Genomic DNA, 19,721 nt, shown 5'->3' with positions numbered 1-19,721 from the left:
ACCCGCCAGTCCGTTCGAAGACAGGACAGGTTACAATTTTTGGCCCGTTTATTGATAGCGGGTCAGTCTGACAAATCACATACGAGTCAAGCCAAAACTGACCGGACTGCCTCATTTTACCACCTCTACGTATATCAGGAGAAAAAACTAATATAACAAGATTAAAAACAACCTGTTAAAGTTTGTTTTTGAAGGTGAACTCTAACTGGTGTCGACTTATTCAATAATAAATACTATTAAATTTAAATTATTTTTTTAAGCAGTTTAGCACATCTTAACTGATGCTAACACTAATTTTTTAATTTTGACCATATCAAACTTACTAACATGTATAAAATTATTGTCTTAATATGAAAAAGTCATGATTTTATAGATGTGACTTAAGAATTGTCAGAGGCAACGATTTTAAAACTACATATTCTTCATGTCATATTTAATTAAAAAATGTAAAGTAAAAGATGAAAAGGTGGCTTAAAGTAAGCTTAAAAAAAAATCCACTCTCCTTGTTACAGATTTTGTTTTTCCTTCCTTGTGTCAGACTAAAAAAATGTGAAAGAGAAAAAATATTCTTTCCTCTCATAGCCGAATAAACGCTTCCACAGACTAAAAAAAAGCTTCCATAAGATGTTTTACTCTAAAACTATTGTGCTGGCTTGGCCAATGCTAATAATTTAGAGAAAAACTTGAATAAAATAATATAATAATAAAATCAGTTATTCATCGAGTTATTTATTTCAATTACAAAAATAAAAAAAATGTTTTTTTTTATTGTAAAATTTATTGTCTAATTAAATGATGAATTACAAAAATTATCAAGTGTTATACATGAAAAATGATACTTAAACTTTACACCTTATTATTTGGACAATTTAGTATACTTATTAATCCCATAATATCGACAATATTAACTTAAATAAATATGAATATTCAAAATATACGTGATTAATGTTTAGTAAACTCGTACTAACCTTATTTATTTTTATTTTTTATGATTAATGTTCGATAATCAATGCTAACTTAAATAAATAAAATATAAAAAAATAAATGTTAACTTAAATAAATAAAATATAAAATTAAATTAAATATGTTAAGTCAATACTAATTTTATTTGTTTTAATTTTTTTTATATTTAATATTTATTTATCCAATGTTAACTTAAATAAATAAAATATTAAAATTAAATAAGGATAATGTATATGTTACGTCGATAATAACCTTATTTATATTGAATATTTATCTTAATTGTTTTTAGTTAGTGTCCACATAAATGTTAAATAAGTTAATATTAGTTTTATCTATTTTTAATATGCATTTTAGTTTGTATCTATTAACTTAATAACTTGAATATTTATTTAATAAAAAGTTCTAAAACTAATTTTACGTTTATTTAGTTTTTTCAAAATTAATCTTTTGCGTCGTAGTCGAATAAACTCGCGTTATTAGTATCGTAATTGAGCAGACATAACTATTTAGAAACTAAATTTACGTTTTCCTGAAGTGGTTGAAAGAAAAAAGAAGTCTCAATAAAAAACCATTTCTAAAAAATATTAATCGTAGTTTATTTTTTTCTTCCACTTTTTTTTGTCTTCATCCTTTTTTTCATTGTTCTCTTCATCATGGGAGTTTGTATCATTAATAGATGAGGTGATACTTTTGGTGAGGAATCTAAGTTTGAAGTCTTACGTTTGAATAAAAAATGAGAAAGTTGAGCATCATATAATGATGAAGATCCATAAACTTGTCCCTTATGCATGAGTTGCGCTTAAAGATCACAAAAATACTTGTGCCCACTGGTACCTACAGATAAAATTTGTGATGGATAGTTGTATTCGCGGGTAGCGGGTATTTTAATATCAGTTTATAAACAGGTTTAGCGCGAGTATCATACTATCTATATTCGCAGGTACCCATTACCTGTAAAAAATTAAATTTATGTTTTATTAAGCTAGACTGTTGACGCTACGCAGATGAAAAGCACAATTGCGACAGAAACGAACGCAAATGAAAATGAATGGGCACGACAGAAATACAATGGTGCTGATGAAGAAGGGAGGGCACCACATAAACGAAGACGGAAAGCAGGAGTGCGGCAGAAACGAGCGTCGATGCAAATAGAATGGGCACAACAATAGAATGGGCGCTGATGAAAAAGGTATTGCGAGGGCGCCGCAAATCACTGTTGACGAAACGAAGACGGAAAGAAAGAGTGGTGCTAAAACGAACGCTGATGCAGAAAGAATGGACACGACAATAGAGTAGGCACTGACAAAGGAGGAAATGTGAGGGCGCCAATTTTCTTTTAATTAATAAAATGATCAAAACAATAGATAACGCTTGTTCAATTACATGCTCTCTATTTGTATCTCAATACATTGCACTTATTTCTACGAGCGCTCTCTTTTGATCTACTAAAAATTTAAAAAAAAAATATAGACGACGCTTATATAGAAAAACGTTATCTATGTAAAACAATTAGATAACACTTATTTTATGAAGCTCTTTCTTTTGGTTCGTGTTTCTATAGAAAGCACTTAATTAAAAAAGCGCTTTCTAATCGATTGACAATTTTGGCGTAGTGTAGATTTAATAAAAATAAGAATAAGAATTATATTTTGTTAGATTAAATTTAATTAAAACTAAAATTTAGTTTATATTTAATTTTATTTATATATATAAATAGTTTTTTTGTAATTTTATTTTAAAAATGTATAAAATATCTTTTTTTAAATACTCATGAGTATCTACGGGTACTTGCGGATACCTAACAGGTACACGGGCAAGTTACAGGTGAATTTTTGTAAGGATGAACAGGGACTCATATTTGAGAGGGAGATTGTTGAAAATTTGTGTGATTTTAAATCCCACATTAACTACAAAATGAGAAAGTTTAGCATCATATAAGGATGAAGACCCATAAATTCATTGTCTTAAAGTTTTGCATTAGAGATGATGTTAATCTCTTATATGTGGGTTGAGCTCATATCTCATTTGTATTGTATCTCTAGGTGAACTGTCTCTCTTAAAAGACCCAAGATTGTTTACCTTCTTCTCTCCAGCCTTTTTCGACATCAAAAGTACGTGGTAAGAGTTGTAATATTTATAACCTTCAACATATTCAAATATGTTTTCTTTATTATAAAAATATTAACATGAAATTTGGAACTTGAAAGACAAGAATATCTGATTGTGGCAAGACTCATGTAGACTGCTGCACCCTTCTAATTAAATATTAACAATGTATTTTGAATCTTAAATGTTTATTTCATAATTTGAAAAAATTACTTTTTTATAATTGCCTAATGCATAAAAATTAAGCCTAACCTAAAATTTGATATAACTTTGGCTCAAATATTGTGTTGTTTATCGAGTACATACTTAACACAAGATTGACATATATATTGTGAAAATAATTTTAGATTACGTATAATTTTTCATCTCATTAACTCGAGTAATTTTAGTATCATGGACTATGCATGTATTATAAGTGAATAAAACATTATTTATTCCCAATTAAGATTAGTCATGCAAATTCTTCCTCTATAACTACCTATATCATACATAAAGAGAAGCATCAAATAATTATATCATACACAAAAGAAGTAATGGATGTTAAAATGATGAAATTAATAACCCGCAATGGTAGGAGCATGGTACGTAATAACCTAACGTAAGCATCATTTGAAAACCAACTTCAGAGAATCCTTCTTTTACGTTTCTTGTACCACCTATGTAGGAGGTGACCTAACTTGATCAAAATAACATTACATTAAAAAACAAACTTTAGACTAGTTCCAGCAGATAAAAAAAAATCAAATTTATTCAATTATACTTTAACATGCAAAAGATAAAGTTTATTTTGCACATAATATTAATGACACTTTGCAACATGTGAAAGAAAGGAACGAAATGCAATTTGGATCACAAAACCGTAATAGGACACGATAAACATAAAAAGAGTGAGAAGGAAGAGATCCGAAAGTTCGCATCATCTTACATTCCCTCACCATTGGTCCAAACAACGAGTTAGGACCTCGTATCATATATAACACAACATTCCACACTTTCTCGCTTTCAAACTCCCCTTCACACCCTTATCTTTCTCCACCACTTCACATCAACAAGTTAGTTACATTCATTCATTCATTGGTGGTGAATTGTGAGCAGAGATCTGAAGCATAATGCGTAAAAGATTGCAAGAGTACGTGGATTTGAAAAGCGATAATGTAGTTGATAACGTAATCGATTCCGATCTAAATGAGCTGAAGCTTGCGGCCAAGAAGTTCATCCATTATGCAGCCCTGGTAGGGGGCAAAGCCCTTGGCGATTCTTTCTTTAAATGGCTCGCTTCCTTCGCTGCGATGTAAGTTCATATTTCTTGCCTCCAAAAGATATAAGATTAGTATTTATATTAATTTAATTGAGTTCTTAGAAAAATATTTGTTTCAGTTATTTACTGATACTGGATAGTACAAACTGGAGGACGAATATATTGACGGCGTTATTAGTGCCTTACATATTCTTCAGCTTTCCCGAGTCACTGTTCTCCTTTTTAAGGTGACAATGGCATTTATAGTTTCTCTCTCTTTTGTTATCTCTTTACACAATAGTTATTCATTGACTGGATATAATCGTTCAGAGGTAATGTGGGAAAATGGATTGCATTCGTCGCAGTTGTGCTCAGGCTTTTCTTTCCTAGACATTTCCCTGGTACGCTCAACTGTTTCTAAGCCTAACAACATATATTAAGTTCAAAAACTTCACTTATTCATAGTTTGTTCCAATATACATGACCAATTCTGTATAACTATTGTCGTAAATAATGTGCAGATTGGCTTGAAATTCCTGGCTCAATGATTCTTATTTTGATAGCAGCGCCCGACATATTTGCTAAGAAGTTGAGGAATAACTGGATTGGATTAGCGATTGATCTTTTCATTGGTTGTTACCTACTACAAGAACATATAAGGGCTTCTGGGGGATTCAGAAATTCTTTCACACAGAAACATGGAATATCAAATACTATAGGCATTCTCCTCCTCATAGTCTATCCTATTTGTGCATTCATTCTCCATTAAGTATAAAGCATATTGACATCAAAGAAAAAAAATATGAGGCATAACCGTTGATGATGATGTAATCTTTTAGGAAAATAAATTTTAGATGGTGGGGTTTGATACAAGCCTTCACAAAACAACTCCATCACCACACCAATGTAGAGTTATAGAAAATAATTTCACTCGACAGTTCTGAACATTGAACCAATCCTCTCATGCAAAATTTATTCTGAACACTATTTTGGAATATTAAGGCAGAAAATAGCTAATAACCAATTTGCCTGAATTTTCGTGGATGGAAAAAATGATTTTAATTCTATTGACTTTTTTTTAGTCTTCAAATTTATTTAAGAAACAGTCGGTAAACTTTGGTTAATAAAATAAAAAATAAATATAAAAGATGCAAATATTGAAAACAAGAAATAATTTTATAATACCTGGCTATTACCTTCAGCTATGCGTCTTCTTCTTCAAAGAGCAACAACGCTCCTTCAGCAACTCAACAATGTCAAAAGGCACCAACCAGTGAACAACGATGAAGCACCATTCCTTTGTTGTTTTCTTCGTTGACACATATTTCAAAAAAATGTTTGAAGGATAAAACTGAAATTAACTAAAATGACGGGGTGCGGGAAGAAAATGATAGGTGCAGGAAGTAATTTCCAATTTTCATCTACAAGCTTTGTTAAACCCAACATATTATATATAAATTAAAATATGTCCATACTTTTTATTAGAGATGTTAATTTGCCTCCTAGTTCATAGGCCATGACCCATTCTTCATTAAGCCTCCTTTTAAGAGGCTCTCAAATGAGGGGGGTCAAACAACAATCTCAGTCCTCAAAGCTCCTTCTCTAGTGGATTAGGGACTCGACGACTCGGACAGGCCTAGCAGACAAGAGGACCCGAACGATCCAAAAGGACCAACCAACTTAGTTGGATTGGGCAAGCCCGACTACACTGAAAGGCAAGGCAAGCCCGACTACCCTGACATGCAAGGAAAGCACGAAGACCCGAACGTACATGGTGGACTTGAAAATCCAAACAGGTTGGGCGTGCCATAAAAAGCTAGAGGAGTCGGGCGGGCCGAACGACCCACACAAGCTAGACAAGCCCAACAAGCTTGGTAGGCTCGACGATCCGAACTGACCTAACAAGTCGGACGTGCTTGATGACCCAAACGTGCTCGACAAGCTGGAAGGGCTCGATGACTAGGACGGGCCCGATGATCCAGATGGGCCTAACGCTCTGGACGGACCCAACATTACAAACGAGCTTAATGACCCAAACAAGCCGACGAATAGGGAGGGTGCAATGAGCCGGACGGACCCGAGGACACAAACAGGCCCAACAAGCCGCATGGGCCTGACGAACCGAACATGCCTGACGACACGGACGGGCTAGGCAAGCCCAACAAGTTAGACTTACTCGACCAGACAGACGGGCCTGACGGGTCCGATGAGTCGAACGGGCCCGACAAGTCCCAAAAGGGTCGTTAGGCCCGTTTTGATCATCGGGCTTGTCTGGGTCGTTGGGCCCATCTTGTTCATCGGACTCGTCCAGGTCATTGGACTCGTCATGATCGTCAGCCTGTTCGGTCGTCGGGTCCATCCAAGTCGTCGGGCTCGTCTAGCTCATCAGGCTTGTCCGATTCGTCAGGCCCATTCAGTTCGTCGAGCCTGCCAAAAAAAGTCAATATTACAACACACTTTCTATTTTTTATTCCTTCTAATTGTTTGAGTTGTCATGAAATTTATTCGCATCTCCGAATATATTTTTCATCTTATCATAATCTTGATGCAATTTTGTGTAAATGATGTATGTTAATTAAATATTTTTTATTTTTCACATTTGAATATTTCTATTATTTTTTAATATTTTTATGGCTTAATACCTAATTTGGTCCTCTAATTTTATTCGAATTTTTAAAAAGATCCTTAATTTTTCATTTGTTCAATTTAGTCCTCCAATTTTTAAAATTTTCAATTTAGTCTTTTTCGTTAGATTGACATTAACATCGTGTCCGTACAGTGTCACATGTCATGTTATTGTCACCTGACTGTGCTTGTTTTCAATTTTGTCCCCTTATTTATAATTTTATCCATTTTGGTCCTCTTTTTTCTTAAAATGAAGCAATTTGGTCCCTCTCAAATTTGATACCAAATTAGTAATTAAACTTAATTACAACTTATATATACATTTATATATACATGTTAAATTTTTCAATAAAAATTTATATATCAAATCACTCCATCTAAATTTTTAAATTATTTTATTTTGACATTTTTACATAAAAATAATCCCTATTTAAACTTATAATATTTTTAAAATATTGAAAAATGTAAATATAAAGTTACACTTGTAACATTAAAAATATTTGTCACATTGAACATTTAAAAATTACAAGTGTCACTTTACATTTACATTTTTAATATTTTAAAAAAATTATAAGTTTAAATAGGGATTTTTTTAATGTAAAAATGTAAAAAAAAAATAATAATTTGAATATTTAGGTGAAATTTTGATATATAAATGTTTAAAAATCATTTTAACATGTTTATATAAGTTATAATTAAGTTTAATTACTAAATTAGTCTCAAATTGGAGAAGAACCAAATTGCTTCATTTTAAAAAAAAGATAGGACTGTGACAATAACATGACACGTGGATACGACGTCAACATCAATTTAACGGAAAAGACTAAATTGAATATTTTTAAGAAATTGGAGGACTAAATTGAACAAATGAAAAATTAGGGTCCTTTTAAAAATTCAAATAAAATTAGAGGACCAAATTTGGTATTAAGCCTATTTTTATTTATTTTATATTTTTCTTTCACATGAAAATGTTTAACACTCTCAATTTAAGTGTTTAATAACATAATCTTTTCATTTACTAGATAATATAAAAAATTTATCTTCTTTAGTCTATTATTATTTATTTTTGTTTCATTTAAAAAACTCTTGTTTCACTATTTTCTCCATGTACTATGTTGATATTTGAAAAGTTTTATTACATCATATCCTTAATTATATATTTATTTTCCTTAGTGTGTTTTAATTTAATAGTCTCTCAAATTATTTTTAAGACACACATTTGATAATTTTTTAATATTTTTATTTGTTGTTTATTTTTATCATGTAGAATATTGTTTTGGTATATTGGTTATAATTATTTTTTATTTTATACTCATTATCATACTGTGATTTTGTCATTATAATTGTATAAATAAATTTTATTTACTATAATATAAAAATTTAATTCAATTACCATAAATTTTTTTTATCGCAATCCAACATATATTGAAAGTTTAAAAGATATAAGATCTATGTTAAAATTTTATTATTATTATTAGTTTAATCTTTATTCTTTGCGTGATTTTGATCAAGTGATGTATTATATTCTTTATTAGTGTATAAAAAAGAGATTCATTAGAATTTAAAAAAATCAAGTAAACAAACATTTAAACTATATTTTATTTGAATATTTGTTTTTATTTTATATTTTTTAAAAATATTTTTAAATTTTATAAACTAGGTTTCATTAATGTTTGCAAATTTAATAAATGTTTTGTTTTTCATAAAACTTTATTTGGCATTCTAATTTAAAATGTATATAGTTCTAATTTCTTAATATTAAATATTTGATAATACTATGTTTCCTTTACTGTAACTTTTTATTATTTTATAAAAATTAATTAATTAATGTTGAAACATTCAGAAAACGGGTACGAGTATGAGTATATACCCCATTATCTAGTGGGGATGACGATGAGACAAAATTTTGGTACCCGTTGAATTTGAAGATGGGAATGTGGATGACATTTTTTTTATGGGGATGGATATGAGATCGCGAAACCCATCCCCGTCCCGCCTAGTTGCCATCCCTATTTTTTATCCTTTTCATATTATTTTGATAGTTAAATCATTCCATAGGTCCCAAATTATGTAGTGAAATCTCAAGTAGCTCCCCTCATTTTTATTTGACTCAATTGAGTGAAAAATTCGTTCCAATCAGATCCTTTACGTTAGTAGTACAACAACAATGTTAACTATCTACCACGTTTCAACGCGTGGTTTTTTTGATTTTTTTTTAATTTTTTTTTAATTTTTTATAATTTTTTTTAAAAATAAAAAAATGATCACATGTCAATCTGACATTGTGCCACGTGGTAGAGACAGTGTGATGTGGCAGTGCCTTGTGTCTGTGTCACTATTGGGTGTGAAAAGTCTCAATATAGTATTTGTATTTGTTATTTTGTCTCAATTTGGTCCCAAATTTTTTAAAACTGAATCAATTTCATCCCTATATCAAATTTAATTTTTATATAAATTTTGCAATGGTATTTTTATTATCATTTATATTTTTAACATAATTAAGTTTATTTAAATGTGTATTTTGTATTGAATTTTATTTAAATTTTATTTTAAATATTTATTTATCTATAATTTATAGATAAATGTTAGAGTTGCTTTGAAAATAAAAACTTTATAAATTCAAATATAAAATTTTAAAACAATTTTATAAAAATTTAAAATAAATATATTTATTTAAAATTTTACAAATCAATTTATAAATTTATTATTTTTAAACCAATTCTAACCTTTGTCTATAAAATTTTGATATATAAATATTTAAAACAATAATTAAATAAAGTTCAATGCAAAATATATATTTAAATAAACTTAATTGTGTTAAAAATATCAATTATAATAAAAATACCATTATAAAATTTATATAAAAATTAAATTTGATTTAGGGATGAAATTGATTTAGTTTTAAAAAAATTGGGACCAAATTGAGATAAAATAAAAAATAATACATTGAGACTTTTCATATCGAATAGTGACATGTGACACTTCCTAAGATGTGGATTACTAAAAGATACCTGATACCGGACATTACGCAACTGATTGGACCCCTTCGGCTTGGCTATTCTGGGCCTTCTTCTATTTGTACCTGCTTCCGTTTCTGCCCTCGCCATGAAAGCTTTCTGGTCCAGGCCTCAGGCACAGACCTGAAACTTGACTGATACGCAAAATTAAATGAAGCACAAAAGTAACATCCATATTATATATATATATGGGAATAACCCCTGTTCGTAAACCCTGTTGTCTTAGTCTTCCTTAAACGAGTGAAACACTCTAAAGAGTAGCCATCACACTCTCTGCCATGTGGCACAATGTCAGATTGACATGTGACAATTTTTGTTAACTATTTTTAAAAAAAATTATAAATAAATAAATAAATAAAAACCACATGCTGACACGTGCACATAGTTAACACCGTTACTCTACTACTAACACGGAAAGAACCTAATTGCAACGAATTTTCCAAAATAGGGACTCAATTGAGTCAAATAAAAATGAGAGGACCTACTTGAGATTTTACTACAAAAATGGAAACCTCTAGAATGATTTAACCTATTTTAATTACAAAAGATTAAAATAAAAATTATTTTAAAAAAATAGTTTTTCACAAAATGTAAGAAAAAAAAATGATAATATTGGATGAGAGAAGATAGGAGTATTTTGGGAGTGTTAAAAAAACGTGGAATATGAGATGTAAGTAGAATGAGCTTTAAGACGATCGATCAGGCCCATTGAACTTGTGGCCCAGTAAATGGAGCCATTAAACCCTTGTGGTTGTGCCAAACCCTAAATCTTCCTTCACAGATCCAAACGCCTATAAAAGCGAAACGGTGATCCCTCTTTAACAATCCATTTGCGCAAGAAGCATGAACACAATGTCATCTTTTAAAATTTTGTTGTTATTTTTAGTCTATTTCGTGTTTCGTATTTATTTGTCCGATTTACTTGATTTGATTTAGTTTATACTGTTTTACAATCGTTTCTACTCACGCGAAGGTGTGGTTTTCTCGGTGATGATCAAATTATGATGACGAGTCCGATCTAATCCATTCTTACAATTCTGACGACAAATCGAGGCATTTGTCTGAGAGGATTCCACCCTTCCCTCCCATTAAGTTATTTAATTTATTTTTTCTATAAGTTGTGTAATTAATTATTCTTAGTGATTATTTGGCATGTTGAGGATACTTTCGAATATGTTCATATGATTATTCATATGATGAATCTAATCCTCCTACTCATTCTGAATGCCGGTTTTTTAATTAGTTTTTGAATGTGTAGCGTTGATGGTATCGGTGGTGTGGGGAGTGTTGAGTTTTCGACGGTTTTGTTTCAAACGCAATTGTTCCATTTTCTTTTTGTTTTTCATTATTTTTATCAAATATTTTACTTGTTTTTGTTGGTGATTTCTTGTATTTTGTTTAGTTTGTAATTGGTGAATGCTTATTCAGAACTACTTTTATGTCCTCTGAGGAAGATAAGGGATGTTGAATCTTGGAAAATTCTATTGGGTTTTGTTACGGTAATTGCTGATTGTATGGTGGGGTACAGTAATTATGTTTTAACCTTGCTTATGTTCTCTTTTTTTAATAGTAACCCAAAATTTAATTTAATAAATTATAAAATAATTTTTCTTCAATTATAAAAATAAATAATTTGTGTAAGCTTTTTTACTATATAAACTATTTTTTTTTATTATAAATAATTATTTTAATTCAAAAAGCAATTTTTTAAAAAATTAATTTTTTTTATTATTATGAGTAATAATTTGAATTTATAAAGGTGGTTACTAAATTGTAATATTGAATAAAGAATTTTTTTTAGATGAATTAAATTGATTAAAAGCTAGCCATAAGAAATGAAGGTAAAAGTAGAATATATATATATATATATATATATATATATATATATATATATATCAATCAAAATTTAAGTCTTTTTTGTTGAGTAACACAATTTTAGTTACCATTTATAGTTTTAAATGTTGTTTTGGTTGCTGAAATTAGATTAAGCCCAACACAATAGTGTAGATCTGAAATTGTGTTCATCTCAATTTTTTTGATCCTGTAATCATATTTAATAATGATCTAGGTTTGTTAAACCTACTAAATTAGCACTCGTAAATCAATGGTAATATACGAAATTCAATACATATCATTACCCAAAACGTATATGATTGTATTTGTTTTCACCTAATGTTATATTGATTTGTAAATACAAATATCTTAAGTAATTATAATGCATTCAAGAAAATAATTAACCCAAACAATTTTCAATCAAAATATATCTCGTAGTGTTGTTTTAAAAAATTTGGAGATGGTTTTGAAGTGAGTTAGAAAATAAAGGTTGTGAAAGTTTGTAGACATTAGAAAAAGTTTAGTAGATAAAAAAACTTAGATTATATTGAACGAATGAAATTATAAGAAAATTATTTATAAAAGAAATGAATAATATAATATATTTATGTAAGGTGAGAAATAATTTATGTACATGGGAATTTTATTTTATTTTTAGTAATTTTAGAAGTAATAATTTTTTATTAGAACTAATATAAATTTGTATTTTTGTTATTAATTTTTATTATATTGTTTTGATAACAAAAAAACTTAAATATGATGGAGTAATTTTGTAGATCGGAGTGTAGTTTGTGAGTAATTTAATTGATGTGTTAGATTAAAAATAATTTAATTGAAAGAAAAACAAGATTATCAAATTTATGTTGAAAGTAATCTAAAATAAATTTATTTTATAAACAAAATTAATGAATAAATTGAAAAAATAATTATTTTAATAAAAACATAATAAAATACAATGTATTTACATATTGAAAAAAATTTTGGTAACCAGTTTAGAAATTTGAAGTATTAATTATTGTTGTAAACATAATTTTAAAAGTTATATTTTTACTTTATTAGTGATGATTTACTTCATTAAATTACCTAAATTAAAAAAACATCATAAATTAAAAATACATGCATGTCAATTAACTTAAATTAAGAAAAAAAATGAAAGACATTATGGTAATCTTATCCAAATATTCTTTAAATCTTTGTATACGAGAGGATGAAAAAATAATAAAATTCTTTAATATCTTTCTTTTTCTTTTTCTCAAATTCTTACAACTAAACACTTTAATCACCTTCAAATTATTCATCTCTTAACCTTCTAACTAATAAATATGGGAACATATTATTAATATCCTTTTCTATTATACTTGGTTGAAATTTTTTCTTAAATCTCACACCTTAAACTTAAATTACTTTGAAGTATAAATGTTAGAAACCAAGAATATAATTATATTAATGTATATTTAATGAGTGAATTTTTATATTGTTGTTAAGAAATTTAAAATAATTTTAATAATACAGTAAATTTAGATAATAAATAGAAAAAAATAACAAGAAAATAATTCTTATATATATAATTGAAAAAAAATGACAACAAATAAAAAGAATACAGTAAATATTTTAAGAGAGTCTTTATAATTTTTTACTAAACCATTTATATTCACATTGATTAATGAATAATTTTGGTTATACTTAAGTGCACTCTAATAATGATTTTAAAGGATCTTGGAATTTTGGACCGTAAATTTTGCATTGATACAAGTTGAAGGTAGTTATTAAATAAAATCAATATTAAAGTAAAATACATACGACAATGTTTATTATTACAAGCATCATATCACCAATTCAACGACCATTCAAACTAATAGTTGTCTTTGGAAAAAATAGTAGTCGCAAGTAATAGCAAAACAACAAATATAACAACGCTATTATTCCAATCACAGTCCTTTCAAGACAATTGTAAATAACAACTAACCTTGAAAGTCTCCAACAGTTATCAACCATTATTAGTGTTTTCAGTGACAGCTCATCAACAACAAAATAAGCTAAAAAAGTTAAAACCTTGTTTTCTTTTTCTGCCGTGGTGGTATATAAAAATTAAACTAAATTAAATCATACAACAATTAGTGTTTATCGATATATGCGTATCATATTGACACTAAATTTATTAATTAATATGTAGATTAAAATGATGATGTCAGAATAACTTATCAAGATTAATATTGAGCCGTGTAGATATTTACACTAAAGTTATTAATTACTATTAGATACAAACGAAACACGCTGACAACATTTCACAGGTGCACTTCCGAATGATTCTGCATAAACTGTAAATAAATAAACTGAAATTTGATAGTTACATTTTTTATACTTAATATATACTTTGTTTCTTATCTCAATTAATAAAAAATCATTAATTGCATAATAAGCATATTTACATTCTCTCACAAGGTGAAAGGAATTAAAATAAACTACCAAAATATTTTCTATAATTAACATTAAACAGGTATCCTTAATTATCTAGATAACTTAGTATTTATATTTATAATTTTAATACTTGCTTTCGTTCTAAATTTAATGAATAAATTTCTTTATATTTTTAATATATTATTGGTTGAAATATTAACTAAAATTAAAAATGTAGTTTATAACAAATATCTAACTAAGTTTATATTACAAAATACTGAATAATAAAAATATCTGCACTATTTCATAATGTTAAGCGGTTAAGATCATGTACTACGCTATTTACTATATTTATTAAAACGAGTTACTTCAAAAACTTATTTGATTATTTATTATTTTTTAAATCACACAATATATATATATATATATATATATATATATATATATATATATATATATATATATATATATATATATATATATGTGTGTGTGTGTGTGCGTTTTAATAAAAAAAGCGAGATAATTATAATGAATATGCATTGTAATAATATGGTCTTCATCAAATTGTGTACTAAAATTTTTATATGAAGCAAGAGTAATATAAATAAGAAATCATGTTAACTTTTAGTCGTATGATTAAAGTCTTTATTCTTAATTTTCACTATTACATATAAAAAATACATGTCGCAACTATTTAAAGACTATTTGAGATGAAGTAAAATGAGAATGACATAGGAAGAGACAACATGGCATTAGAAACTGTATATAGTAGAAAAAAATTATTGAGAAAAAACATTTATGATGAACATTTCTTATACATAAAAAGTGTGGAGTTTTTGATGAAGTTTGTTATGTTGAATACTTTTACGATTGTTGAATTGTTTTTGATTGCAATACAGAAAAATACTAAGGAGAATAATAGTATAAAGATATATTTTATCATTGACTCAATATTTTATTATTTTTATTTTCTCAAATATATGTTTCATAACTAAACCATTACTATAATATCCAATTTTTTGGACCATGATTCTCCTCAAACAAGGATTCGTGGTTCGTGTTGGGGATCCATGTTCCTGTTTATTTTGAAGCGTCGTAGTTTGTGGTGGATGTGATCCTAGTCATCAAAATGGTGACAGATAGTATCTTGATCCCAATTGAGAAGCTTGCAATGTGGCAACATTGGCATTAGCACGAACCATCCAATAGGAGATGACCTTATCCTATCCGTTATCTTACTCACACCATAGCCACCAAATAATTGTACTCTCTCCACTCTCCAAAAACACTTACAAACTGCTTTCTTTCAACACCTCACACAGAGAAAGAGTGAGGAATCGGTGGCAATGGCAGCGTCACTACAAGCAGCAGCTACTTTCATGCAACCCACCAAGTTGGGCAGAACCAACACTTTGCAGCTAAAGTCCCCTCACTCCATTTCAAAGGCTTTTGGTTTGGAACCTGCTGGAGCTAAGCTTTCATGCTCCCTTCAGACTGATCTTAAGGACTTAGCTCAAAAGTGTGTTGACGCGACAAAAATTGCAGGATTCGCCCTTGCCACCTCTGCTCTTGTTGTCTCTGTATGTACTCTTCTTTTCTACCATTTTCCTAACATAATCTATTATTTACATCAACTTCCCCACAATTTTACTCTTGTTTTCTATTTTGCATATGTTGTTTGTTGGGAAGTCCCACATGGTAGTAACATATAGTTTCATAGTAAAGTTCAAGGTTAGGCCTAAGAGCACCCATGTTCATCTTTCTTATCGAACGCTGAATTGTCTTTGCTTTTCTTCTCTACGTTTTGGTAGGATACATCAGATGCACATCAATGTTTTAGCACAGTTTTTGTTAGAACTCACCAAATATATTGTTTAGAGTCGAACACATGGCTTGTGAGTTCTGAGAGATTTTAAGCAAAAGTAGAGTGAGCTAATGTAAAAGAACTAATTTGAGTGAGCTATGAAAACCTTCAGGGGGCAAGTGCTGAAGGTGTTCCAAAGAGGCTAACCTTCGACGAAATCCAGAGCAAGACCTACCTGGAAGTGAAGGGGACAGGAACAGCAAATCAGTGTCCAACCATTGATGGTGGAGTGGACTCATTTGCCTTCAAGGCAGGCAAATACAACGCCAAGAAGTTATGCCTTGAGCCTACTTCATTCACAGTGAAGGCTGAGGGTGTGGCCAAGAACGCGCCACTAGAGTTCCAAAACACAAAGCTCATGACACGTTTGACCTACACTCTTGATGAGATCGAGGGACCCTTTGAGGTGTCTCCTGATGGCACAGTCAAGTTCGAGGAGAAAGATGGCATCGACTACGCCGCCGTGACGGTTCAGCTACCCGGTGGCGAACGTGTACCATTCCTCTTCACCATCAAGCAGTTGGTGGCGTCAGGGAAGCCAGAGAGCTTTGGGGGGCAGTTTCTGGTGCCATCGTACCGTGGAAGCTCTTTCTTGGACCCCAAGGGAAGAGGTGCTTCAACAGGTTATGACAATGCTGTTGCTTTGCCTGCTGGTGGAAGAGGAGATGAGGAGGAACTTGCGAAGGAAAACAACAAAAGTGCGTCGTCATCGACGGGGAAAATCACCTTGAGTGTGACCAAGACCAAGCCTGAGACTGGTGAGGTTATTGGTGTGTTCGAGAGTGTTCAGCCATCTGACACTGATTTGGGAGCAAAGGCCCCTAAGGATGTCAAGATCCAGGGCATCTGGTACGCTCAGCTTGAGTCATAGAGTGTTTTCTTTCATGCTTTCTTTTGTGTTTTTTGTTGGCTCAGATTTTGTTGTGACTCCATCGTGTTGCTGCATTATCCCTAGACCCAACTTTCCTAGCACTACTCAGAGTACTATCATGGTTGTATATTATTATATCGACCTCCAATTACAATGCTTAAAATTTCAAGTTTTAAATTGATGGTGTGTGTGTGTTTTGGAGCCTAAGTTCTCAGTAGTTGCAATTGCGCCGTATAATATGTTAGTAACCAGGGAAACACTGCATTTGAAGAGGATTGTAATTGACCTCTGCAGAGAACTGAGGTTTTCCATCCTATGAACTTGAATAGGATACTATTCATGTTCTATATTCGGTTGATTGACAGCAAATATATGTCCATACTTTCTCAGTTCTCGGTTGGAGAAATTATCAAACAGTTTATGATCATCATGATATATTTTCAACTAAGTTAAGTAATTAGACTATATAGCATTTTGGAAGGGGTATTAGACAGACAAACAATACCGAAATTGCTGAAATATAGCATCAACTAGGATGGTCAATGAAATACTACAATGATTCATTATCATCTCCTTTTAGATCACGATAATTTACAGAACACAAGGGGCCTTTTAGGCAAACGAGTGCATATTTTGTTTGCAATGTTTTAAAATGGAACGGCTATTCAACTAATTAATTGGATGGTTTGACATACCGATATTATTAAATTTATTGTAATAATTAAATAACATATAGAACCTTATTAAAAAATATAATATATGATTGTATGATGCTAAAATATAAAATAAAACATAAACGTATAGATTTCTAACATTTAAAGTACATACAATACATACAAAAGTTAAGACAAAAAATGATATAGAATTTAAATTAAAGGCTTAATCAATCATCAAACTTTTCATAAATTTAAATATTTTAAATTGAGTTTCAATTATTTTTTTTTCTATTAAATATTTTTATATTTTTTAATGAGTCCTCTAGTTTAATATTTCTATTAAATAGGTGACACTTATTGTGTGTCAAAAAATTGTGAGATTTTATAATTAATATAGAAATGATATTATAATTAATATTAAGGAACAAGTATATTTTATTATTTTTATTTAAAATACGGTAAATGTTATTATGTTTTTTTAATAACTTTCACATCATCATTTAAAGTAATTAAGGGACTAATTCTTTTATTATATGGTTCTTCTGATTCAACAAGTTTTTAATGAAAATAATAAAAATTACACACCATTTTACATTAGTCAAAGTAAAACAAGATAAATATTAGAATTATAAGCTTTAACTCTTATAGAAAAGAATAACATATCAAAAAAATAATTAATTATAAATAGGATTAACAAAATCTTTCCTCTCATCAAATCGACTCATAATCCTTCTGAGTATTAGAGTCTTCCCTCTTATACATATTAACACATTTATAAGCTATTTTTAATTTATTCATAAAAATGAGTCTTCTTAGACGTCAAAGGATTAGGAACTAACACTGAACTACTATGAGTTGAATATAAAATTTTTGTAAACTATGTGACCTATTGATAATGGGAGTGACATCCTCCAAAAAAGTCAACCAACCAAGAAATTATTCCACTGGCACGCCATCATCAAGATTCTTAACACTAGAACATTCATTCACAACACAAATATTATCGTGATTAACTATCATTGGCTTAGTCTGTGATTGAGCAACAGGCTCCATCACATGCTCCACCATAAACTCCACCACAAGCTCCATTGCAGGTCCTATCATAGACTCCACCATAGGCTCCACCACTTGAGCTAAAGAGCCTTTAGTCCCATCCTGTACACCAACCACCTTAGGACGACAATGTTGTTGTATTTTTGCATCAATTGTTTTTTTCCCACCAAAAATAACATTGACATCATGTTGTAACTGTTTAAAATTAGATAGATCATGACCAAACATTTTACATTTTGAACAAAGTAGAGACAATTTCTCATATTCCACATGACCAATAAACACAAATCATGGTCTTTCCACCGAAATTTGATTAGGCAAATTAGATAACAAAGAAACATCAACTAAAACACATGCAAAAAAACCTTGAAACTTATTCTTGGTATAATCATCTAAAGATAAAGGTGTACCCATTCCCATGTTAAGGGAAAATTGTTTTCGGCTTCTAATGCTCTAAAGGAAGGTCATGAATGTGAGCCCAACATTGAGTTTTCGTGAGTTTCATGGAAACTGAGACAAAATCTTTTGTCCAAGAAAAAGCATGAAGAATGTTGTTAGGAGATAAATTCCAAGTTCCAACAACCAAAACCCTTGACATGTCTTCTATAGAAAAAAAGAAAATTCATAAAAACCTTTGCCAAGTGAAATTGCCTTTCATTGATACAAATGCTTTTAAGCCATATATAAAATTTTTTATAAAGGTCTAAATGTGTAAGTGATTTTTCCACTTTTTTTTAACAAAATATGTCATTGTAAATGATTTTTGCACTCCTCTAGACCAACAAGATAAACTTCTTCAAAAATCTACACATACATAATATCTCTTTTTATCCAAAAAGAAGGTAATTGAGACAAAATAATATTAATTGCATTACTATGAACTTAAAGAAATGTATATTTTTGTCTTCACACATTTAAAGAATATTTGCCGAAAAATATTTTTTCATGATCTTGATTCTGTAAACAATTCCAAAGAATACGAAACCCTGAAGAAGAAGTTATACCTATGTTCACCAGGCGGTAGACCTTCCTCTAACCAGCCACTTGCACCACAGGTGCCAAATATGCATCCTTTTATGGCAAAATGAGCAAACTCTAA

General features: G+C 29.7%; 2 protein-coding genes and 2 non-coding genes across 4 annotated transcripts; all 4 read left to right on the top strand.

Annotated features, from left to right (window-relative positions):
- The first annotated feature begins 4,068 nt into the window (after window positions 1-4,068).
- Window positions 4,069-5,331, top strand: LOC114175479 (cold-regulated 413 plasma membrane protein 2-like). Its single transcript, XM_028060234.2, has 4 exons — window positions 4,069-4,360; window positions 4,447-4,554; window positions 4,637-4,707; window positions 4,828-5,331. Exons 1-4 carry the CDS (start codon window positions 4,179-4,181, stop codon window positions 5,073-5,075), a joined length of 609 nt encoding a protein of 202 aa, XP_027916035.1. The 5' UTR covers window positions 4,069-4,178; the 3' UTR covers window positions 5,076-5,331.
- A 5,599-nt stretch (window positions 5,332-10,930) lies between these two features.
- On the top strand, window positions 10,931-11,018 carry LOC114180017 (small nucleolar RNA SNOR75). The gene has a single exon (XR_003603594.1). It is a non-coding gene; the product is annotated as a small nucleolar RNA SNOR75 (small nucleolar RNA).
- A 77-nt stretch (window positions 11,019-11,095) lies between these two features.
- LOC114180054 (small nucleolar RNA Z105) lies at window positions 11,096-11,172 on the top strand. Its single transcript, XR_003603629.1, has one exon. It is a non-coding gene; the product is annotated as a small nucleolar RNA Z105 (small nucleolar RNA).
- A 4,276-nt stretch (window positions 11,173-15,448) lies between these two features.
- Window positions 15,449-17,090, top strand: LOC114178790 (oxygen-evolving enhancer protein 1, chloroplastic). Its single transcript, XM_028064880.2, has 2 exons — window positions 15,449-15,758; window positions 16,155-17,090. Exons 1-2 carry the CDS (start codon window positions 15,525-15,527, stop codon window positions 16,911-16,913), a joined length of 993 nt encoding a protein of 330 aa, XP_027920681.1. The 5' UTR covers window positions 15,449-15,524; the 3' UTR covers window positions 16,914-17,090.
- The last annotated feature ends 2,631 nt before the right edge of the window (window positions 17,091-19,721 follow it).

Source organism: Vigna unguiculata, chromosome 3, assembly GCF_037176805.1.
Source record: "Vigna unguiculata cultivar grain cowpea cultivar isolate G323 ecotype 2 chromosome 3, ASM3717680v1, whole genome shotgun sequence".
Lineage (NCBI taxonomy): Eukaryota > Viridiplantae > Streptophyta > Magnoliopsida > Fabales > Fabaceae > Vigna > Vigna unguiculata.
Note: the sequence above shows the minus strand (reverse complement) of the source record. Positions and strands in the feature narration are given on the sequence as shown.

What these genes read in the sequence shown, in the direction of transcription:
- LOC114178790 (XM_028064880.2), top strand. Translation starts at nt 15,525, where the DNA reads ATGGCAGCGTCACTACAAGCAGCAGCTACTTTCATGCAACCCACCAAG. An exon ending in CCTCTGCTCTTGTTGTCTCT is followed by an intron (nt 15,759 to 16,154) that starts GTATGTACTCTT and finishes GAAAACCTTCAG; the next exon opens with GGGGCAAGTGCTGAAGGTGT.
- LOC114175479 (XM_028060234.2), top strand. Translation starts at nt 4,179, where the DNA reads ATGCGTAAAAGATTGCAAGAGTACGTGGATTTGAAAAGCGATAATGTA. An exon ending in TCACTGTTCTCCTTTTTAAG is followed by an intron (nt 4,555 to 4,636) that starts GTGACAATGGCA and finishes ATAATCGTTCAG; the next exon opens with AGGTAATGTGGGAAAATGGA. An exon ending in CTTTCCTAGACATTTCCCTG is followed by an intron (nt 4,708 to 4,827) that starts GTACGCTCAACT and finishes AATAATGTGCAG; the next exon opens with ATTGGCTTGAAATTCCTGGC.